Genomic DNA, 25,289 nt, shown 5'->3' with positions numbered 1-25,289 from the left:
GATCTTTGAAAAATAATACAAGCTTCAGTCTTGTCAGCCAATAGGAAAAAAATGGATGTGTCTTCTGGCAAGATAAACAGGTTGAAATTAAGTAGCTATCATGCTAGACGTTTGCCTTGCTGCTTCATCTACTGACAGAGCAATGTATGAGAGATCAAATATTAGTTTTCTTTGCCTAATTTTACTTAAATAATTGTCAGCAGGACATTTCATATTATCGCTTAGCTAGGGATGCTCTGATCAGGATTGTTGCAGCTTATACTGATTACCGATTTCCTGTCATCGTGATCGGGATCCCGATCGTTAAAGCTTTTATATAAGCGATGCGTCAGCTTTCCGTTGGCCGTCACTGTTAACTTTCTTTTCTGTTTTCCTTTTTTTTAAATTTCAGATAAAGTAATACCGCAGATGTTGCCTCGGTTATATTATTTACAGTAATGTTGTAGGTTGTTGTTTTGATTGAGAATCAAATAAAGAATCGCAACAAATATTCATTTTACGACGCACATTTGAACAGGCCTTTAAAAATACACGGCAAACGGCGAATTTTTCATTGTTTCCCGAGACCGTCGTTATAATTCCACACCGGCGATGACCTCTGCAGCGCTAAAGTTTAACGGCATCATGTGTTTCACATCCGCACGTCTCACGTCAACAAACTGCGATCGGTTCGTGAGATCGGCCAAATTTAAGAGACTACCGATCGAGTCATAGAATGTGATTACCGGCCGATACCGATCGGAGCGTCCCTACGCTTAGCTGCATCATTTTGGAATGACGGGAAATATACAAAACATAGTGGCTACACCTGCGAACATCCCTCTTAAAATCTTCTAAGGACCGTGTTCTAAATTATATCCCAATCCACCAAACACTGTTAGGAAGAATAACTGGGATAAAATATGGACTCTTTCAGATTACTTTGAAGAAAACTGCAGAGTTCCTGTGAGAGTCACTTGTTTCACCTGGACATAGTGACATAATGGGGCATCTAAAGTAGAATTTCTATGGGTCTCTATAAGTTTGTGACTAGTAAATTCTGAGTTTTAGCATTGATAAGGTAAATGCTTACAAACGTCACAGACGAAGCAAACCGATTTTAAGAAATCAGACCATAACACTACGAGAATCTCAATACTTTTAAATCTGCCATGTTTGTTGAATCGGTCGACAAATATACCCTTGTGCCTGATTAGGAGCTCTCTGCATATTTCCACTCAAATGGAATGGTTAAATTATTAAATAGTAAATAATTAGTCTGAGCCCTAGTGTGGTGAATCTGTGGTATATCCAGATCAACCCTAACGTGCTTCCTCTGCATGCTTTGCTTTCATTGAGCTTATATGGAGTGACTGGGGTGAAAGTGTTGGATCAATGATGCTCGTCAATACGTTGTTCAGTCTGAGCACTGACGAGTGGAGTTTGTTCTTCTTTAAATGTTTCCCTTCCACGCTCCCTTGCTTGTTAACCACTAAAGCAAACGGTCCCTTTTAGATGTATCATTCGATTTCGAATTGGAGGCTGTTCAAAGTAACGTGGCGGAATACATTTACAGTATTTCTTACACATAGAATCTGAACTTTCCGTACAACGATGTACTTAAAATTGTGCTACTGGCTTGCACAGCAGTTATCATAGCATGGTTTTTTCATATGGTCCTACCTGCGCTTGATGGACTAGTCTGTGCAGCATTCTGAGCATCCATAGGATCTACTAGTAGGCCAAAAAGTTGCAGAGGCAGGCCTTGTATACATTAGAAGTGTGTTTTGGCCTCGATCTGCCATGCTGGTTTTGCTGAGGTGTAATGTGGAGGAGGCTCTTGCCCTGTAACCTACTTCTGTTCATGCTGCACATTTGTGCATTGGATTTGCTATGTGTGTTGGAATAATTACTGGGTGTAAAACACTCTTCCTATCCTTGCTCTATCCCTTGCCCTTTCCTCTCTCCTCATCATCCAAAGCCGGGATCAGGCCCCACAGCTGCAGGAGCTTTAAGACATGATTAGGAGCAACTCTGCATGACTTATTGGTTATTGGCGGAGGACGTCGGCAAGAAGCAGAGATGCTCTGCAGGATTATCAATGCTCCCTCAACGGCCTCTTACTGCAGTAGCACAATTCCGCCCATACACACACTCACCCACACACACGCTTTCACACTAATGTAAACACAATCGATTTGAGATGCTCCTGCTATGCCAATAAGGGCCGGATTAATGCACAGGAGGAGCTTTTCACTTCAATACGGGAGACGTCACCTGTTTGTGGCAGACCTGTTTGGTTAAAATTGAGGGTCTGGAATTTACAGAATAGCCTCAAGCAAGAGGTCAGAACACTAATAGGCCTATAATCTGCTTGGTCTTTAAAGAAATTGTTGATTGAGTTTCTTAGCCAGACCCGTTTTCCTTCCTTCCTCCCCAAATTACGTGTACCGTATTAAAGGTTCTGCTTGAGGACTCAGAAATCTGTCAGCTGTCCCGATGACCATCAAAATCCGAGGTTGCATTTTTTTCTAAAGCGAAGGATGAATAATCTTTCAAGAATGATGGCCTGACCGTGTGAATTGATTTGTTATGTGTGTAAGCGAGTAGCGGTTCCATTAAAGAGAAGCGTGTTCAGCCCTCAGCTGCCTCCTGCTTTTAATATCACACTGCGCCAAGTTGGTTTGGTGGGAGAACTCTCAAGGTCTGTTCCTACCCGAGGCCCCTGCTTTATTAAACAGGGATGTTCTTTTCCTCCACTTTCTCTAATGTAATGTGACTACGGGTTTCTCAAAATAATACCTTCCTCCTGACCGTGTTTTCTAGGTTTTAGGAAATAGTTTCGACAATTTATGTTAATGATGCTATTTCTATTCCTTAGGGGGGGGGGATACATGATTTAAAAGCTGATTGAAATGTTTCCTTTATGATTTGGGTTTTGTTTTCCCAATCGTGAACCATCTTGAAAAACAGATGGGCTTAGTAAATGCAGCCAACAGATTAGATTTCCCTTTCCTGTATAGTAATAATAGCTTCCTTCCCGATAAAAATCTCCCCCTTTCTTTTTTTTTTTATCAGTGTTTTTGTGTTACATCTGTAGCGCGTGACAGGGAAGCCACTGTATCATTGTCAATTACAGCGGGACTGTTGGGAGGGGGGACGCTTAATGGCATCTAACGCTGTGATTAACGCTCACAGCTCCCGGCTGACTGAGGAACACAGACATCGGGTATCACTGAGCCAGTTAAGAGCCTGCTTATCTCTGCTTTGTTGCACAGGTATGACATTAGATAGTTAGCCTCAGCCATTACTGCCAGCAGGCTCCTGTTGGCTACTTTGGCATGTGCTGCCACACTCCGGTGAATTATGAGATGAGCCAGGCTGTCTCTAATAACCTGTCGAGCATGGGAAAATTTGCGAGTCTCCTGGTTTGGAATGTGTGTGTTTTAGCTCGGTGACCTTTTTTCATGGTTGACCAGTCAGCTCCGTCATCATTTCAACACAGCTGTACTCTGTAGAATGATGTGTACATATAATGCACTGGCCAAAGCTTAATAGTTGTTTAGTTCAGTCAAATCCAGACCTCCAGGGGTCTCAATTTGGAGACCAACGTTGCCTGAGGGTTCATTCACCATCTGGAGTTCTAGGAGAGTGCAGTTAGCTACAATCTCATAAGGATTGCCAAACTTTGCGTCTTTTCCAGAACATAGCTACTTTATACTGTTATGGGGCTCAGCTTCTTTACTCTCTTCCAGGGTTGGGGTCCTTTCTCATCTTTCAGGGCTTGACTCCTTTTTACTTTTTGTCGCTTTGGCTTATTTCTCCTCTTCCAGGACTCCTCTACTGTCCTCCAGGACTCAGCTCCTCTACTGTCCTCCAGGACTCAGCTCTTCTACTGTCTTCCAGGACTTCGATCCTCTACTGTCCTCCAGGACTCAGCTCCTCTACTGTCCTCCAGGACTCAGCTCTTCTACTGTCTTCCAGGACTTCGATCCTCTACTGTCCTCCAGGACTCAGCTCTTCTACTGTCTTCCAGGACTTCGATCCTCTACTGTCCTCCAGGACTCAGCTCCTCTACTGTCCTCCATGGCTTGGCTCTTTTCGCCTTTTTCAGGGCTTGACTCCCTTTTCCTCTTCCTAGCCTCGCTTCATTTCTCTTCTAGGCCTTGATTCCTTTCTCCCCTTTATGACCCCAGCTCCTTTTACCCTTTCCTGGCTTCAGCTTCTTTCTGCTCTTCCTGGCTCCTATTCTTGCCTCACATTTGGCTTCTTTCTCCTCTTACATGGGTCGGCTTCTTTCTTCGGTTTTGGGGCCCAGCTTCTTTCTCCTGTCCCTGGACTTGGCTCCTTTCTCCTCTTCCCGGGCTCGACCCCTATCTCCTATTCTAGGGCTCTGTTCCTTTCACTTTTTCCAGAGCTCAGCATCTTTGTCCGATTCCAGGACTTTGGTCCTTTTTCTGTTCCAGGGCTCTGTTCTTTTGTCCTCTACCAGTGTTCATCTCCTTCTCCTCGTCAAGGGCTTGGTGTCTTTGTCCTCTTCCAGGATTCAGCTCCTTTCTCTTTTTCCAGTTCTTGCCTCCTTTATCCTCTCCCAGGACTAAGCTCCTTTCTCCTCTTCCAGTGCTCGGCTCCTTTGTCTTCTTCCATAGCTCAGCTTTTATGCCCTCTTCATGGGCTTGGCTTCTTTCTCCTCTGCCAGCACTCTACTTCTGTCATCTCATTCATGCCTCAGCTCCTTACGCCTGTCCCGGGACTCGGCTCCTTTCTCCTCCTCCAAGACGCAGCTCCCTTCCACTCTTCCTGGTCTTGGCTCTTTTAATCTCTTCCAGACCTCGGCTTCTTTCTGGGCTTCCCGGAGTCGTCTCCTTTCCTCCGTTTGCGCCATCAGTTCCTTTCTCCTCTTCCTAGCCTGTGTGCATTTCTCCTTATTCCGTACTCTTCTCCTTTCACCTACTCTGGAGTTGGGTTCTTTTTCCTCTTTCTGGTCTCAGTTCCTTTTGATTTGTTCATCTTCAGCCCTGTACTGTGAAATTAACCAACTGCCTTTTCACTTAAGCATTAAGACAGCCATTAATATGAGACCATTGTTCTGAAAACCTACTTAGTCTATCTAGGTCTTAAATGAGACATTTCAAGTGTTGTACATCAGAATCTTAATTATAGTATACTGGCTTGTTTGATGTTCCCCTGTCTGTTCTTGCATATTCATAAAACCGAACAGATGGTCTAAACATTTGGTTTTTAGGTAACTGCTTAGCAGTTTTGTTTTTTTTCCCTTTTTTTCCCTTTTTCTTCGAAAGTACTACTTAGCTACACATTCTGTTTGTTACAGAATGTAACTACAATATTATTGAGTGCTGCTTTTTTTTTTTCCCTCTGAAACCCCCTGGTCTTGATTTACCTTCACAAGGTCACATTGCCGAAGGCGGTGTACATGTTTCCATATCAGAGCCAACTGGCCTGCACACGCACACATCTAATGAGTGTGCACATTAAGACCTTGCAGAATCAGTAAGGTGGAAATTCACTCAAACATGAGAGGAAAAGCACCTTTTCAAACGTAGTACTTTAGCTCATCATTTCATATAGGCATCAACATGCAGGTTCTTTGTATTTCCTCTGAAAGTAACAAGGTTACTAATGAGAATTGGTGTCTACGATCAGGTCTTCCACCAGTTCTTATTGTTTATACCAGCAAGTGAACATTACAGTATAAATATACAATAAAGACTTTTCCGCCAGTAATAGGTAATCATTTATATAAATTACTACTGAGTGCTTTATGTTGTTTTTAAGGCTAAGCAGACTGTGGGCTAATAGTCTCCACAAACGTACCCCGGCCCCCTCCACCACCACAACTGTAAAATTTTCAACTCCTACTGCTAGTTGTAGGCTTTAATCATGGGTTGAATGTATCTGTCAGAAGAAATAAATGGTGAGCGGGGAGCCCAGTGCCAGCGTCCAGATCAGAGAGCAGCAAACTCGCCATCACAACACGTTCCGACTATGTAGTTAATGATGGAGCGCGTAGCCGTCGATCACTGTGCCAGGCAGGACTAATAGTTCAGCCAGCCTTAAGATCAGTTTGGCACAAAGGGAGGAGGATTGGGAGGGGGTAACACATAGAGAGCAGGAAGAAGAAAAAAAAAAAAACTAACTCTGACCTTTTGAAAATGTGCTGCTTTGAGAAAAATGTTTGATGGTGTAATGTTGCAAGCTCGGATCCCTTATTAGTTTGCCAAGAAAGGAAGGCAAAGTTTAAAGAAGAGCACGCTCTGTTTGACCTGGCCTGTTAATTCTTTATTAAAGGAGCAAGGGACCGTGCCAACCCTTTGATAACATATTCCTTATGGTAGGGATGTAACTGAATATGAATACATTATTCAGATTGAGCAGATCATTCTGAATGGATAGAGAAACAAATTAATTTATTTTAATCGTTTTATATATATATATATATGCATGCATAAGTGCATCACGAATAGGAACCCATGGAACGCAAACAAAAATTCGAGTAGGAGGTTTTTACGTTCGCTTATCGTTTAGTTCATTTTAAATATATTAACATTCATTGCATGCTTTTCATCATTCTTAAATGAATGTTCTCTATTGTTCTTAAAAGGCAAGCTTCTCTGAAAATCATACAGGCATTATAATGAACAACTGCTTACTATTTCGACTCACAGCAGAGTCTGAGACAGTGTCCAGAGAACTTTTCTGATCTTTCGGGAATGTAGCAAAGCTAAAGCTATTCAGATCAAATCTTATTAGGTGGGTACTGTTCTCAGCTGTTGATTTGGGAAACACAATATTGTTTCGAAAGATCCCTTGCTTACTCAGTCACATTAAGTCGAAGATTTTCCAGAACGTTCTACAGGGCATTTGTTTTGAGACCAGTTATGAGTCTTGAGTGAAGTCGCTGAGGTTGAGGAACTGTAATTCCCAAGTTGAATCAAAGTATGTTTTGCAATTTTCTGTTTGTTATTATAATTTACGAATGAATAATAAAAACCCTGTCGTCCTATCTACCCCCCCCACCCCCACCCCCCACCCCACCCAGTGTTTCCTGAGGCCCCTTTCATTTAAAAAATCAGATGCAGATATAAATAAGAAATTAATGTGAAATTATTTGATAGAAATATAGATCATGGCATTGTGGTACACTCCTACCTTATAGTTTTGTTTGTTTTTATTGGTAAAAAGCGGTTTTCAAAAACATTTATGAGATACTATAAACGTGTTAAAGGTAATTTTTTTTTTTTATTATTGAATGTTATTTTGTGTGTAACAAACGGAGAATATAAAAATGTCTTCATATGTATATTGTCTGCTTGATCAGCTAATGAGCACCCAGCGTCCTGCACAACATATTACTAAATGCTACTACTTAATTACTGCTTAATTTTCCCAAAGCTGAGTTAATCGTCTAAGCAGATTTGTTTGCCATCACAGATAGTTTATTCCTTAGGCTAATTCCTTTTGTGTTTTAAATTCTGGCCACTGGTTTATGGTAAGAACTAAGCTGATATTAGAGAAGGAGGGGGGGACCTTCTCGCTGTAATTTCATCAGCGGCCAGTGCCGGGTTCGGATCTTATTAAAACACTGCTGCACTGTCACACACCTCGCTCGCCTTGTTCAGTCACGACTGCTGCAAACTTGTTTAAATCCAAATGAGTTTCTTGCCGTGGTATATGCCGGATGTCATTTGGGTTTCCCATATCCCTGATTTATGAGAATCAGGTGGTGAAAACACCCCGGACCCCGGGATCCTTGCTTGATATTTAAAAATTAATCATGAGAGCACCACTGCTTGTTCTTTTCCCTGCTGCCCGTCAATCTTCCCCTTGTCTTTAACTCTTTTCATCTTCTCATCTTTAGCACTGGTTTTGACGGTTCCTGTTGCATCACTAAAGAAATCATTCTAAATGACTACTAAAACAGCGCTTACAGCAAACAAACCACCCAATTTTTATTGCTGTGACTTTGCGAGGGGGAAAGTTGCTGTATTTATATCCCACTCTTAAAAGTTCTTGCTTGTTCCGGTGCAGCTTTTTGATCCAACCTTTGAAATGTTCCTCTTTGCTCTGTGCCGCTCATGCAGGAAGGTTCGCTGCTTTTAGTCTGTTTGAAACCTCAGTTTACTTATCTGCTTTTCAAAAGAGTTCCGGAGACGTGGCACAGTTTTGCTCGCAACGAGGGAGATGAAACTTGGCTCGTGTTAAATGTTTGTTCGTATTCTCATACTTTTCACGCTTTCTACTCATTAGACAGGTCTCGCATTTCTGCTTTCGTTGTGCTGGTTATTTGTGCGGTTCTGTATGAAACAACACTCCAAACCGACCGACCAACCAGGACTGATCTTGTGCAAATCAAGCCAGTCGTCCCACTAGCCGTCCCCCCTCACGCCACCCCCCACAACTTCCCCCCAAAATAAAAAAAACCACCCCTTAAGCACAATCACCGTGGCGTTCCTGTGAGCTGAATTTTAACTACTGAAAGATCAATGAGAGTTGTAGCAACATGCCGTTAGTATTCGTTAGGTGCGCTCCAGGCTCCTAACAACAAATATTGGTTATGAGGTGAGTGTGCAATTAGTTGCATACTGTATATGAAAACTGCAGAGGTGGTTTTATAACACGAGTTCAAGGCCTGCTCCTGTCAGCATTAAATTTACGAATATCATTTTGCAATTCAAGTTTTTCTCTTGAGGAAAAACTGCAGTGAGAGCATGTAGTAAAACCGAGAATGTCCAGGGAACTATATCTAAGTGATATAGTTTAAATATTGTAGTTAAACTGGGATGTTTTTTACTACCGTATCGAACATACATACATATGATACAATTCAACATGCAGATATTTTATACTGACATGCATTGGAAGCTAATGTAAGGAATTCGAAGACATTTATGCATTTTGTTCGATTTCATATGACTTAAATGGAATGAATACTAACCTGACCGTAACCTTTATGCTTATCTTTTAATGCTTAACTTTTCAGACAAATTGGAAATCGTTGCCCTGGGACCGTGGGTTTCTAATTCTTAATATCAGTGTAGACAAACTGGTGTTACAAATTGGTAGCAGTTTTTAAATTTCTCAAATAAAAGTTTCTCTCATTGCCAATATGCAGAATCTCCCAGCATGAATGAATTAAAAATGGCTTATTTGTAGATCGCTAATTATTTACAGTAAATACCCGAATGACCGGAGTATGACTCGTATGACGTAAACTGGAAACCTGAATCAAATCGAGTAGGGCTTCGAGCAGCACACTGCACGTAGGACCTCCAGAAATAAAATCAACTTTGGCATGTCTGAAGTCATCTGAAAAATTGGGCTGAAATCACATATAATAAAACTTATGTTATTATTATTATTATTATATTGCTTCATGTTATTGATGGTTTCACAGTAGTTCCATCGCTAATCTTCAACTCTTTGTGTCACATAGGTGTAGCAACCAATAAACCAAGAACCAATAAACCAACAACCAATAAAAATGGGCAGTGGTGTCTCAGTGGTTAAAGACTCTGGGTTACTGATCAGAAGGTCAGGAGTTCAAGCCCCAGCGCTGCCAAGCTACCACTGTTGGGCCCTTGAGCGAGGCTCTTAACCCTCAATATCTCAGATGTATAAATGAGAGAAATGTAAGTCACTCTGGATAAGGGCATCTGCCAAATACCATAAATGTAATGTAAATGTAAAAATAAAGAGGCAGAGTAAAACAAAAGAGCGTGAGAGAGATTGATTGATTGATTGATTGATTGATTCCTGGGAGTATTGTTAGTTGGTGACCCAAGGGCGCTATAGAAAGGTTTTTTTGTTGGTTTTATTAGATCTTATTTTTTGTATGAGACTTTTTTGTTGTTTGTTTGCTAGTAGTAGGGCTGGGAGTCTCTAGGGTATCTATCTATCTATCTATCTGAAATATATATTTAGACTTTATAGTGTATAGTATGGCGTTTTTCAGTATGACCACATATCAACATAGTAGCAGTTCCAGCTATCATGAAAAATAATGTATACAAAAACAACAGAAAAATCTCCATTTACAGAATTTCATGTCCCAGCATTTTTTTTTTTAATATATATTTTTATTTATGCATAGCCTAATGTTAATATGATTTTATGTATTGTCTCGTTGAACGCACTGATGCAGAATCAACGAATCCGTTACTGCTGCTGTAAGTCAGCAGTGAGTTTTCTCTGTACGGATATTTTTATTCTCCCCTTCTCTAAATGGTTCAGTTACCCCAAAAGCAGTTACACCTGCTCTAAAATCTTCCACTGGTGCCACCACTGGGGTAAGTACACTGCAGAAGTTAAAATATTGACTTCCAGTTCTTCCAGACTCTCTCGGTATTCTTATTTTGACTGTAAAACGTTCATAGTGTTTCATCTCGAGCTGTGTGAAGGGTGTATACGTTTTGGACTGTTCTCTGGTTGCTGAGGTTGAGTTTGTGGTGTGTGTGCGTGTGTGTGCGTGCGTGTGTGCACGTGTGTGTGTGTGGCATGATGTCCAGGGTGTCTCAAGCCTCTGACCCCTCACTTTAATCTGTAGCTGTAACCCACACACAATTTCCATTCACCTTCACTTTCTCCACTCTCTCTCCCTGACACACACACACACACACACACACACACACACACACACACACACACACACACACACACACACACGTACGTTTGTCTTACTTTCCTTGTGGAGATATTCCATTGGCATGATTATTGATGCAGATAACTAATGCTATACCACACCTAACTGTAACCTTAACTTTAATCTCAGTAGCAAAATGAAACTTTTAGGGTTTTTTTTTTTTTTTTAAATAAAACTTCCAGTTTTTGTTAAAAACAAACAAAGAAACAAAAAAAAACAGCCAAATGTCCCCATAAGGACAAAACTGTGTCTAAGGACAAAACTATCCTTGTGGGGGCGATCGGTCCCCGCCAAGACATAAAAACATGTACACACACTCGCACGCACAAACTCCGTCTCGGATTTCTGGATCGTGTGCTTTTTTACACTCTTGCTATCACTTTCTCGTCCTTTCTCTTCTTCTTCCTCATAATCATCCTTTTTATCCTTCACCTTCTCGCTCTAACTCGCTCATCCTTATCTGTCATCCCTCATCCCTCCGATTTTCTCCTTGGTCCACGTCCTTTCTTCTCTCCCTTCTTTTCTCTGCTCTTTCTCTCCTCGTCACCTTCTCTGATTTCTGCCAACTCGTTCACGGGTTTTTTTTTGTTTGGGGGGGGGGGTTGTCTTCATCTTGTAGCTCATGTTCAGGCAGATGTTTCGTCTTCTGAGCGTGTGATAGGGGTCCGGCTCAGCTGGATAAATCTATATCTTTGAAGGCTTTGTTGCATGAGGAACGCGTCTGAGCACCGAAGAAAGAGATGCGACTCTAATTGAATGTAACAACGTAGCAGGAGACTGGAACACATGCCAAAGACAACACAGCACAACACAGGCGAGCTAATGACAGATGTGGCTGGCCGCTGTCCAGTCGTGGGCTGTTTTTTTTTATTTATTTTTTTTAGTTTGCTTTCCACAGAGACAAGGCTAGATATTTAATTAGTGACAAGCTGTTCCCAATGCGCTGGACATTATCTTCATTTACATTTGATGTTAATGTTAAACTGACCAAATGTTAAAGAGAAGAGAAAAGAAATGTATATATTAAAAATGTATGTATGTGTGTATATATATTTTATTTTTTTTTCCCATCCAACAAATATTGTACACCATGACAGCACTTTTGAATTACGTATTTATGCGTATTTATTTTATTTACTTTTTGCACACTGCCTACCTCCTTAACTGCCGCATTCAATTTTCCAGGATCTGGGTATTTATAAGCGGGCCTCATTAGCCGTGAAAACAGGGTGTACATAATTAAAACAATATCCCGTTAACGCAGGTGCTTTGGTGCGCCAAATTAAAAGAGGGGCAGTGCTGCGCCGTCTGCTTCTCCCTCACAGAACGTCGCTCCGCAGCCTCCGAACACGGCTAATTGGCTCAATAGGAGGAATATTTTAATGGCGATTAATGAGCCGTTGGACAGCGTTAGTTCTAACGTGATGGATCCCTAAACGGGAGGTTTGATCAAAACCTCACTCGCTTCACCCAAAAACATGAGACAACATGTTTTCATCGCTCAATTTGCAGGATTTATTTCATCAGTAAATGTTTCCCAGTTCTTGGTTTTAATTGCACCACGTAGACAACGTATTCATATTTATTGAGTTTTTCCTGGTGCGAATCCAGAGGCCGGTTACCGTTCCACTGAGAGATATCACCGGCGGTCTCTGATTGAGAGCCTGGACTGACAGATGGTTGGCGTCCAGCATCCTGTCACATCCATCAGCAGCACTCCTGACAGCGGAGTGACACAGCGTTACACCTGTGCGTTCTGGAGAGCTGATAGCTTTCACGCCGTTTCGTCACTTGAGCAAGAAAGCTGCTGACGGGCTTCGAGAGCAGACGCAACATCAAAGACACTGTGATTACCCTGTTAGACTTGTCTGGAAGACAGAAAGAGGTAGAGAAAGAAACCGAAAGGAAAGAAGCGCCAGTAGTGGTAGTAACAGAACGATTGTTTGTTCTACTCCGTAGCATACTAATCATCGAGACACTGTACCGCGATTTACAGCATCATTCGTCATCCGTATTCTTTCATTCATCTTCAGTAACCACGTCATCTTGGTCAGGTTCACGGTAGATCCACAGCTTACCTTGGGAACACTGGTCACCAAACAGGAATACACCCTGGACAGGAAGCCAGTCCATCACCGGGAACCATGAACACACACATTCACACCTGGAGTTCATGTACCTGTATGTTTTTGGGAGATAGGAGGAAACCTACATGGGCACAGAGACATGTGAAACACACAAAGAGTAACCTGAGCTCAGGATCGATCCTGGGAATCCTGGAGCTGTGAGGTGGCAACACTTCTCACTGGATCACAACATGGCTTTTATTTAAAAAAACAAAAAAAACAATTGAAATAAAACAAAAATTCCTCTTCCGCAACCCTTTGATTATCAGGTACACGTACACGTCATATTTTGACGAGACCACCATAATAATTTAACCGATTCGCGTGCCTATGACGTATAATAGTTTTATGTAAGGTGCACACTGGCGTAGTGGTTAGTCTGTTAGCTCTTGCACCTCCAGGGTTGGGGGTTCAAATCCCACCTCCGCCCTGCGTGCACAGACTTTGAATGTTCTCCCCATGCTTCCTCCATGTACTCCGGTGTCCTCCCCCAGTCCAAAGACATGCATTGTAGGCTGATTGGCTTTTCCAGATTGTCCAAAGTGCGTCAGTGAATGTGTATGTGATTGTGCCCTGTGATGAGTTGGCACCCGGTCCAGGGTGTCCCCCGCCTTGTGCCCCAAGTTCCCTGGGATAGGCTCCAGGCTCCTCACAACCCTCAGTAGGATATGCGTTATGGAAAGTGTCTTCTCCCATGTGTTTTCTCCCAATTTGGTCACCAGCTAGCTTCTTCCCTATCGCACGATAGCTTCTAACTGGAGAGGGTGAAGTCTGGCATGTACATCTTATCAAGAAAGCGCTATCTACCCCCTTCCTCACACAAGAGCTTATTATTGTACTCTTAATTATGCTCTATTGACTCCTATGGATGGTTGTGGCATTGGCAGGCTTCAAACCTTTTGTGTCTGAGCATTTCTTGTGCTTAAAACTACGACCTTCCAGCCTTTGAGCTATCGGATGCTTTTGAGCTGTCCGATGCCATTGTGCCATTCATTATGTTTATCTTTCTTTATACTCGTCTTTATTTTATCTATCTTCCATTCTTCATACAGTGATGCACTGTCACATTGGTGGCACTTTGTACCCGAGTCATTCTGTTCGTTTTAATTGGCTGTTCACAAGCTCTTCGGTCACGAATGTAAAACTGAATCTCTTGTCTTTGGCTCTTTCAGTTACAGTATCATGCAGGCTTGGCGTCCAGCCTCTTAAACCAGCAGTCACTCAAGCGCTCGGCCAATCAGATAGGAGCATCGGCGAAGAGGAGGCCGAAGGTCCAGCCCAGCACCCTCGTACTGCCCATTCAGTGAGTTTCAGCTACACCAACGTTACACTCACTGTAGCTCGCATGCTCAGAAGATGGAAAGCAGTGTTTACTGTCTGCCATTTTCTCTTGCGTGATTCATTTTATCACAATTTTAGATTTTATCGAACAGCGGAAAGAAAAAAAAATTACCATTGTTTAACTTTAATATGATGTTGCTAATTCAGTAATACCCAAACGAGAGCAGTCATATTGAAACAAGATCTCTTTTTCAAGTAATGATAAACCAAAAAAAAAATAATAATAATAAAAGAATAGATCAGAATTTCAATTTGAATTTCCTGGTTTATTTATTTATTTAACATAGAGATGTGTTAAACAACTTTGGGGAAAGTTCCACATATAGGTGTGAAGGTCAGGTGTCCACAAACCTTGGGTCATATAGTGTGGCAGTTTATTTTCCAGATCTGCATTACGTATACTCTCACTGCTCACTATATTAGGAACACTTGTACATTCATGCGGTTATCAGTCATGCAGCCAATCATGTGGCAGAAGCTCAATGCAAAAAATCTCGCAGGTACGAGTCAAGGGTTTTTGGGTAATGTTCACACGCGACAGTAATAGTTCTGTGGGTGGAAACGTATTGCTGATAAGAAAGGTCAGATTACACTGGCCAGATTTGTTTGAGCTTCCAGGGGGATCTAGTAACTCATATAATCAGTCTTTACACCCGTGGTGAGTAGAAAAGCATCTCAGCATGCACAACACGTCGAACCTTGAGGTGGATGGGCTACAACAGCGGAAGACCACATCAGGTTCCACTCTTGTTAGACAAGAACAGGAATCTGAGGCTGTCATTGGCAATTACTTGGTCTTTTTCCAGTCTTCAGCTGTCCAGTTTGGGTGAGCCTATACCCATGATAGCTTTAGATTCTTGTCCGTGGCTGACAGGAGTGGATGCCTATGTGGTCTTCTGTAAAGACTAACTAAGTTAGAACAAAGTTAATCTAAAAGACTTTGTTGAACTGGAATATGTTTATCCTTTGCTTGTATCTCAAGCATAAGTAAAGTTCTAGCATTTGACCTTTTCTGTCTACCTCCAGAAGATTAAAAAAAAAAAATTTTTAAAAAGGGTGAATTTTGCATTTAAAGCTTCCAATCTGATTGTCGCACACAAGCACCTCAGACATTTGGACAGCTGGTATCTGATCACAACTGAATCGATTAGGCTTATGTCCATTTTGCTACGGCACGTAACTATCTAACAACTCGATGAAAGCGTGACATTCACTGTGTGAGGAAATCACACTTAGCTAGCAAGGTTTGAGACATCTTGAGGCAGACTGACTGTTTTTACCACCGCATTTATTAAACTGGCTCATTACACAACACCATCTTTGCAGGCAGATAGTCAAGGATTAGAGAGATTTAGAAATTAGTCTTAAGTTTAAAAACTGAAATAAAATCCATGCCATTTTGATGCGGTATATTTCTTTCCTTAAGCCGAGGTGTCAAATCATGTGTTATGCAGCAAATTTGCTGGTATTTTCTCATTTGTAAGTCGCTTTGGATAAAAGCGTCTGCTAAATGAATAAATGTAAACGTAAATCCCACTTTTTGGTCAAAACCAGATTTTCCCTTTCCACCCGTTTTTGCAGACTGACACGCGCTCGTTCGTGCCATCTTTTCTGTAGACCCGTTTCAGATGAAATTCCTTCATTGGGATAAACAGACAACTTCGTTGGTGAGGATTTGATGCTTTGTAAACACTACGTTTGCACTCCGTTTCAAAATTCTCAGAATGCATCAACTCTCATTGTAACGTCAAACAGAGATCGTCTTGATAGTGAAACATTTCCTTTGTACTTTGTATCTCACGCTCCTTAATAAGAAAAATTGAAGTTATTGGTCGATATTCTGACTGTGTGACTGACTACGTTTACATGCACATCGATATTCCGATATTAATCAGAATATTAATCAGAATTTGGCAGTAGTCTAATTCGTATCGAGTCATGTAAACGCCGCAATCCGGTTGTCCAGTTCAGATTAAGGCGATGTTCTGATTCCCACCCCTGGAATGTGCCCGTTTTATTCGGAAACATGCTGCATGTAAACACCTTATTCAGAAAATCCACTGAAAGCAGAAATATGCGCTTGCTCGTGCCGCGAGGAATTGTGGGCGCTAACAGATGCTTCGCTGTAGGCTAGGTATTTAGGAATGGTAACTCGGGCATACTTACAGTCCAACAACCGTGTATACAGGAATGTTCTGATGCTTGTATGAATATAAACGTTGTATTTGGAATATGGCTGCAACCCCGAATATAGACTCTACTCAGAATATCGATGTGCTCGGAAACGTAGTCACTGTCGGAGAACAACTGCTTCCGTTGCCGATGTGCATATGGCAGTGAAGAAAAATGCTTCATTGTTTCTCGTGGGTGCTGGAGGGGTCATAGACGATGCGCTTTGATAAGAGGCTCGTAAGAGTGAGAACAAGAAGCATGAGAAGAGAGAAAGCATAGTTCTCCAGCTGGAGATGAAAGCAGATGAAGAGAAGATGGAGAAATGGGGAAAGAGAGAGGAGTCATGACCAGGTGCTGCTTTTTTTTTCACCATATACAGAGCTGTACTGTATACGAAGGCCACACAACAAGGAAGCACTCAGGAAAGTGGCCTCATGGAAATAATCCTCGTCTGGGTTTGAGCGTTTCAGTTGCGTTGACGTGATGTGTTCGGTTAGGCTTTCGCCGTGGGCGTCTGTGTGCTGTAGTCGTGGACGTGTGGGCCACATTTCTGCAGCGTGGGCCTCACGAACATGTTTATCTTGGTTACAACTCTGACTAATATCCCAGCTTTCACAAAACTTAGAAAGCTCCATGCAGTGGGGGGGGGGGGGACACCAAGGAAAATATAATGCTGTCTGCTCTCTGACCCCGTACTTCTGATTGGGCCTAATATCAGAACAAAGAATCGCTCCTAAATGTCAGAATCGGCTTGCTCGTCTCTCCCCGGCTGTATTTTTTTTCTGGCCTGGCAAAAACATATCATTAAAGGTCACAATAAAGTCAAGTTGTCATGATAAGTCTGCTCGCAGTGCATTCACTCCTGCCGTAGTTGCAGTGCATCGTGGGTCTCTGACGGAGGCATGCTGATGTTTAAGGCGTGGAAAGGGCGAGCTCGGGAAGGTGAACGGAGACAGAGCGGTTCCTCTGTCAGGTGCTATTGTCCTGATGAATTTGCCATTTCTTAAAGGAGTAGCGCATGAATTATGCAGCGTAGCCTTCATGCTGGTTTGCTCTTATGTAATTTTTTTTATTTTTTTTTAGTTCCCTACCAAACATTTCCATTCTGCATCGCCAGCTAGTTTTCCAAAGCGACACGTGAAATGTTAATGCTCTGAGTGAGGGTGATAATTGGGCATTTGTGATTATAATGCTTTGTTTTTATTTTGTAGCTCCTTTTTTTTTTTTTTTTTTTTTTTTTTTTTTTTAAATTAAAATGAATATTTATCCTACACATTAATCATTAGATTGCCGTGCCAGGTACAAGGGCACATGGAGCAGGTAAGGTCTTCAAGCAGACAAGTTTTCTTTTATATAAACGGAATCTAAAACTTTCTGAGTGCAAACGTTTGCAGCATCTCCGTTTATTTGTGGGGGGGGGGCTTTACTTTTGAAACTGGTCAAGACTGAATCATATATTTAATTAATCTGAATAAAAACCTGTTGCAACATTAAAGTTAGCAGTTATTAACTGGGTTAAGGATGGGTTCCCTTTTGAGTTTGGTTTTTCTCAAGGTTTCTTCCTCATATCATCTCAGGGAGTTTTTGCACAGAGTGGAGGCGGGATTTGAACCACCAGCCACCGGGGTGCGGTGCCACTGTGCGAAGCCACTGTGCCCCCGTCTATTAAAGCCACTGTGCCCCCGTGTATTAAAGCCACTGTGCCCCCCTGGATTAAAGCCACTGTGCCCCCGTGTATTAAAGCCACTGTGCCCCCGTGTATTAAAGCCACTGTGCCCCCGTGTATTAAAGCCACTGTGCCCCCGTGTATTAAAGCCACTGTGCCCCCGTGTATTAAAGCCACTGTGCCCCCGTGTATTAAAGCCACTGTGCCCCCGTGTATTAAAGCCACTGTGCCCCCGTGTATTAAAGCCACTCTGCCCCCGTGTATTAAAGCCACTGTGCCCCCGTGTATTAAAGCCACTGTGCCCCCGTGTATTAAAGCCACTGTGCCCCCGTGTATTAAAGCCACTGTGCCCCCTGGATTAACGCCACTGTGCCCCCTGGATTAACGCCACTGTGCCCCCGTGTATTAAAGCCACTGTGCCCCCGTGTATTAAAGCCACTGTGCCCCCTGGATTAACGCCACTGTGCCCCCGTGTATTAAAGCCACTGTGCCCCCGTGTATTAAAGCCACTGTGCCCCCGTGTATTAAAGCCACTGTGCCCCCGTGTATTAAAGCCACTGTGCCCCCGTGTATTAAAGCCACTGTGCTCCCGTGTATTAAAGCCACTGTGCCCTCGTGTATTAAAGCCACTGTGCCCCCGTGTATTAAAGCCACTGTGCCCCCTGGATTAACGCCACTGTGCCCCCGTGTATTAAAGCCACTGTGCCCCCTTGTATTAAAGCCACTGTGCCCCCTGGATTAACGCCACTGTGCCCCCGTGTATTAAAGCCACTGTGCCCCCGTGTATTAAAGCCACTGTGCCCCCGTGGATTAAAGCCACTGTGCCCCCGTGTATTAAAGCCACTGTGCCCCCGTGGATTAAAGCCACTGTGCCCCCGTGTATTAAAGCCACTGTGCCCCTGTGGATTAAAACCTCTGAACTCAAACCCAGGATATTCAAAGCCTTGGTCACTGAAATAAAGACCCCACGAGTGACATTGCAACCAGTAAGAATGTGGCATAGAAATTCATGTTTCCTTTTTTTTATTTTTATATTATTTTTATTTAATGTTTGTGTTTTTGCATTGCATTCTGTGTGCATTCAATGTAACACTTTGTTTTCTCATGTTTCTGTTCAAAATGGAAATGTGTCTTATCTGAAATCCACCAAACTGGTCATCTGTCATACCCTCCACTGCAAGTGCAGACCATTAACTGGTCAACCACAATCATCACAGAAATATCATGTCAAACATGTTAAACAATTGTCTTTTTCAGTCCATAGAACAGAAATCCTAAGTAGTTGTTGGATTAATTACTACGCTAAAAACTAGGAAAGTGCCCATCAGACACTGAAGCCACACCATTGTCGATCGCGTAGTTCGTGTTTGCGGCTAACGTGAGGATCTCACCACGCAACAACATCAGACAACTCGAATTGCTTTTTCTTATTGTCCAACGAAAATGAGTATATCCACAAACAGCATGGAAAAAATGGGGCGCATAATAAAAAAAAAAAAACAGGTCTGAAATAACAGAAATGAGAGATGTAATATAAAAATATAATGTCATCAGTGTACGTTTTCATATTTAAAATGGACTAGACCGGCGTATGACTCATTCTTGTTACCATTCCATTCCACAGTGTCTGATGTAAAAGGGTGATTACATTTGCTAAACCTGAGACATGCTTCCCAAACAAAGGGATGAAACAGTGGTTATGTGAATTTATAAAAAAAAAAAAAAAAAAAAAAAAAGCCTGGCAATATTAGTTCAGTATAGCGATTTCCCCATTTATCTCATAAAAATAAAAAAAAGCCTCCAGAATTAGCAATTAACGTTCCACCCTGATGTGTTGCAGCAGCAACAACAGCGCCGTGGCTCTCAAGGATGGAGTTGCTGTGTTATAAAGTATAAACTCGCAGAATGACTGAATCTTATTACACCAGCCTGCTCATGTAATTCAGGTCCCGAGGAAGCACTGAGTGATTATATACGACCGTGTTTTCCTTCTGTGTACTTATTAATCCTCTGAACAGAATTGGGCAGCATTTAATCAGCTAATCTGGCACTGAGGGAGCCAAGCCTCGCACGCAGACAGACTCCCAGCAGCTATTTGGACAGCAGTTATAGTTTATAATGGGACAAATAAATATGCATGATTCTGCTTGTACCAGTAAATCCACTCAGCACATTTAATGGCACAAGAGTTGTGTAAGAGTAATTAGCCTGAATATCTAAGGAATCACACTGAAACTTTGTTAGGCCGCTGCTGAATTCTGAATTCTGATTGGTCAGAAGTAGTACCGGCTGAAAAGATGGTCACGTTTTTATATTAATGCGTTTCTATAGTAACAGCTTAAACAGAGATTTGTATGGTGGATGCTCTTGATTTTATTCATTTTTTTTTTTTAAATAATAAATCTGGAAATGTTTATTTAACATTTTGGGAAGGAGTCTCCAGTGTCAGAGTTTTTCTGACTTCAGGGCTTTACGGTTTCTCTGTAACATGATACGCTGTGGGTTTTTTTTTTTTTTGGTCCTATTTATTTCTAAAGAGGCTGCAAGTGGTAGCTCATTGGTTAAAATGTTGGACTACTGATTGGGAGGTTGTGAGTTCAAATTCCAGCGCTGCCACTGTTGGGCCCTTGTGCAAGGCCCTTAACACTCAGCTGCTCAGTTGTATAAATGAGATAAATGTAATCACTCTGAATAAGGGCGTCTGAATGGTATATTTGTAAATCCCAAGCTAGTGTTGTGGGTTCCATTGTGCATATTCAGCGCTCCAAAGGCAAGTTTTAACACAGGCCACTCCTATGTATTTAAGAGAAACCTGATAAGTCTTTGTTTACCAGACTTGTGATGAAACAGGGGTCTAATTTCAGTACTGCATTGCAGCAGAATATCCACAGCTGGAGCGATATGAAAATTTCAGTTGCTGGTGATCTCTGATTAGAGTGAGAGATGAAGGCAGTTCCCCCCTCCACATGCCACCCCCCATCCATCAGCATTCATCGCAGCCTCTCGCACAGGCACAAGAAAGGGCTATTTGATCACTTTGTAGCATTAATCATACAGTGCGAAATATGTTGCCCTGTTATATGGAGAAGAACAAAGTGCAAAGTCTGGAATGTTTTTAACAGACAACTGTTTTGGCACCCAAATCCCACCTCAAAGACTTTTTTTTTTTTTTAATTATTGATTTTTGTATAATTTAAACACTGCACGCGATTGTAATTTTGTGCAGAAGGTTTCATCATCCTGGCGGCCATAAAAGATAATCTGGAGCATTAACATTCGGGACTCTGTTCATAGTGGATTCTTTTAAACTGCATAACAGAACCTCCCCAATGTCTATCTCCACCGAGTTCTCATTAACTTTGCATTTAGATTGCACGTTGGATAAAAGAAAAGCCTTCAGCTGGTGGTCAGAGACGACTTGTTCCTTCCGGCTCGTTCCGTCTTCCCTGGCTCTCATCAGAGCACCTTACACGTCAGCTTCATCTCAACTTATTGACGGCAGTGATTTTGTTCCAATCTATTCACTGAAACCCTCCGTGGTCTCCGTGTCTCACACAGCTCTTTAGTAAGGACAGGGTATGATCGGGACTGTTTGCACAGTTTAAGGCCCTCGGACCAAAAAGGCGCCTCCTGATTTTTTTTACTTTTTGAAAAAAATGGGTATGCAAAAAGTACACTTTACTATTATTAGGCAAAAAGACTTATGTATTAGGCAGTTGCTGGCATCCAGGTAGACATGTAAACATGGTTTGTAGTGGAAGAATTCGAGTGTCCTGCACAAAATCCTGACCTTAACCCCACTGGAACATCTTTGGGATGAACTGAAACACTGATTGCACCTCAGGCCTCCTCATCCAACATCAGTACGTGACCTCACTTGTGGCCGAATGGTCAAATCCCAACAACCACAATCCAAAATCTATTGGACAGCCTTCCCAGAAGAGTGGAGATTATTCCCAGCAAATAAATGGCTAAAACGTATGCTGTCTTTCTTGAATAAATAAAAAAAATTGTTGGCAATTAACTGTGATTTAAGAGTATTGCTCTTGTTGATTATTTGCCTATAACAGCATGCCCCAACGTGCTTTATTCCTCACATACTTTACAATGGTAGTCCTGATGGTCGTTTTATCAATGATGCAGATTTAGTGGTAGCTTAAGCATTTTGCAGAGGTGGGTCTTCACTCTTCTTTTAAAGACAGCCAGTGACTCAGCTGTTCAGACAGGCAGGGAAGAGAAAGTCTTGACGCATGTCTTGAGGGATGGTAGTTCAAGTCGTGCTTGTGCAGGATTTGATTACTGCCTTCAGGTAGGTGGACGCTGGTCCGTTTTTGGCTTTGTATTGATGTGGGCAGCTATACATACAGTAGGAAGTGGAGTGAATGCAGCAACGGGGTGATGTGGGAGAACTTGGGGCGATTGAAAACAAGCCATGTAGCTGCGTTTTGGATCAGCTGTAGGGGTTGGAGGCCATCAATGGTTAAAGACTGAACAAGTGCCTGGTAGGCATCTGGGGAGAGAAGGGGTCAGATCCTCCTGACGATGTAAAGGTCAAACCTTCACGACTGAGATAGCACCCAGAAGAATTACACCAAGGTTTCATGTGTTGTCAGATGGTTAGATCATAGAGTTCTTCAGGGAGTTGATAAGATCTTGGCACATGTTGGGTTTTTTTTTTGGCGTAGAAAGGTGAATAAGAATGAATAAACACAAATTAAACAATGCGCTAATCAGTGTGAAACTTGAAAATTGGTTTGATTCTCATGTTCCGTGCTAGGCTTCGTACTAACTTTGTTAGCAGATTGGCAGAGCAAGCTGAATACATGCACTCACCATGTCACCAACGATGTCTGCTGCTTCCTCCCAAGCTTTATTTTTCTTAGTAATGTCTCTTTACAAAAACAAAACTTGTAACCACGGTTTCGTCTTATATGTCCTCTCACTAATCGTTATAAACATTTTGTGAAAAGATGTTTAGGACGAAATAATGGCTATAAGTTTTTCTTTCATTTTTCTGCTTCAAACAGTAAATATGAACTAATTGCGGGTAAGAGCTTTAAGTGAAGAAACATCAGACCCCAAGTTCCATACGATTGGTCTGAGGACAACGTCATACCTAATTCGCATAGAATTGAGATAATGCTTAATATAAATGTCGCTTATGAGGCTATCACTCAGTCGCTAAATTGCAACTCGGTGTCCTACACGTGTGGAGAAAATGAACGATCGCCCATCACTTTGCCACTTGCTAATGTGGCTAAAGCTAACTTTTTGTGCATCAACATACTCAGTTATTGTCTATGGGGCTTTCGAAAGTGTTACTTCAGCACTAAATAAAGACAGAGACTGGTGAGCTGAAAAGATCTTGTGTATATGATCCAAGCTATAACTTGCTGAAATTTCAGATCCACCCACAGTTTAGCAAAGCTTGTCTGACTGTTTTGCCGGTGTTGCTTCTGCTTGCGTTCCTGGTTTTAATTGTTGTCCTTCATTTGCTTATTCATGGGTGAGCAGCAACAAGTCTGCATCTTTATTGCATCATGTTCCTGTGTGGCTTGTGCTCTCAGGTTGAACCCAGCCTCTAAGCATCTGCGTGTGTGTGTGTGAGCATAATGATTCAAAGAATAGACTGGCGATTAGCAGGCAATTAAAACAATGCTAATTAAAAGGCCTGTGGTGGAGCCTGAAGGAAAGGGATGAACATTAGGTGCTAAACAGAAGCTTTGAAGAATTAAAAAAAAAATGACTAGGCTGCTTTGGAGTGTTTCAGCATACTGCAGATCACAAGCTATATACACACACCCGACTCCAATATGCTTCACATGAACCAAAGTTGCATGGAGATTGTGTAGATTTCACACCTGAGACTGATGAAGCGCTGGGATATTAAAGCATGTCTTGTCTTGTAGCTGGCTTGGCTCCCCTCCGCGTTGCCAATTGAGATGTAATTGCACACCCCATTCGATTACCTTTAAGCCCGGCTATTGCCAATAATCTGCCAGTAGCGCGGAATATTAACAACTTGGCTCATTTTGAAAGACTGGCTGCAGATGTGCAAGATTTCCAAAGCAGAATATTATTCGTAAATCCAATTTGGGAATTAAGTCAACAAAAAAACACAAGGTGTAGTATATCAAGTGGTCATCCTAGTTGATGAGAAAAGAACTACCAGTTTTAAAAAAAAAAAATGTATAGGAAATGTTAGACAGGTAACCCTCCATCCATTTTCCATACCCCTTATACTACATAGGGTCATGGGGGAGAATTTGGACTGGGGGAGGAAACCAGAGTACCCGCAGAAAACCCCAGAAGCATCGGGAGAACATGCAAGGGTGGAGGCAGGATTCAATCCCCCACCCCGGAGGTGCGAGGCAAACGTCCTAACCACTAATCCACCGTATTTGTCATTAAAATGAATGAAACATAGCTCAGGATCAAACGGGGGCCTTGGAGATACGAGGTGGTAAATCTAGTACCTGCTGCTATAAAAAAAAAATGCAAAGAAATGAAAAATGGTGTTTTTTTTTTTTTTTAAAAAAAGTTTTGGTTACTTCCAAGCTTTTGGCCTCTGTAGTGTAACAGGGCCTTCAAACATCGTAGATGATTTGTTGCTTGATTTTGATGCTGATATTAAGGGAATACTGAAGAAAACACAACAGAGCACTCATGCAGACTTCACACCTCATATTCTCATACCATCGGGACTTACATTTTGAACTGGAATATAGACACCGTGCACTTGTCCACATAACTTTCAAATGACTTCTGCAACTAATCCTCCTACCCTAGACAACCTCTCTCCGGCACTTCTGTAATGAATTTTTTTTTTTCTTTCCTTTTTGTGCGTGAGGCCAGTCCCTCAAGTATATTGATAGCTGATGGCAAAGGAGATTTTCATTAAACCCTTATTAGCATTGACCCGCCAATACAAGGAGGGCGACTCTCCTCAGTTGCGGTTCTGCCGACTCGAGGGATGGCTCAAGGCTTCGGCTGTCCAACCCCAAGCGTTCTGATGTCTAACGAGCAAGCTCAACGTCTCTGGCAGGGGATCCAAATAATGCATATTCTCCTCTAAACAGTGAAGGTGAACCAGGCATTCAGAGAAAAAAAAAATCCCTGCTTTACAGTCCACTGCTGAACTGAGGCTTTTTTTTTTTATGATTCTTACAAGACCTCCTGCTTGTTTCTCTCAGTGGTAAAGTGTGCCGTGTTATTAAACTTTTGCTTGCTGGCATCATGTTCTGGCATAAATGAAAAAGTTGTGTTTTCGGACAAGTTATCATTTCTTAAGAGTGTAAACAGCCATATTTTAAATAAGGAATAAAAAACGGTGCCGTTATAGGAA

The 25,289-nt window shown here is 42.1% G+C and overlaps 1 protein-coding gene across 2 annotated transcripts in view; it reads left to right on the top strand.

The window, feature by feature from the left end:
* The window catches only part of med27 (mediator complex subunit 27), a 58,119-nt gene that overhangs the window by 4,310 nt on the left and 28,520 nt on the right, over positions 1–25,289 (top strand). For both annotated transcript variants that reach the window (XM_017468836.2, XM_047155716.2), the window contains exon 3: positions 13,938–14,068. In XM_017468836.2, coding sequence (XP_017324325.1) covers positions 13,938–14,068 — 131 coding nt within the window. The remainder of the gene's footprint in view (positions 1–13,937; positions 14,069–25,289) is intronic.

Source organism: Ictalurus punctatus, chromosome 5 (assembly GCF_001660625.3).
Source record: "Ictalurus punctatus breed USDA103 chromosome 5, Coco_2.0, whole genome shotgun sequence".
Lineage (NCBI taxonomy): Eukaryota > Metazoa > Chordata > Actinopteri > Siluriformes > Ictaluridae > Ictalurus > Ictalurus punctatus.
Note: the sequence above shows the minus strand (reverse complement) of the source record. Positions and strands in the feature narration are given on the sequence as shown.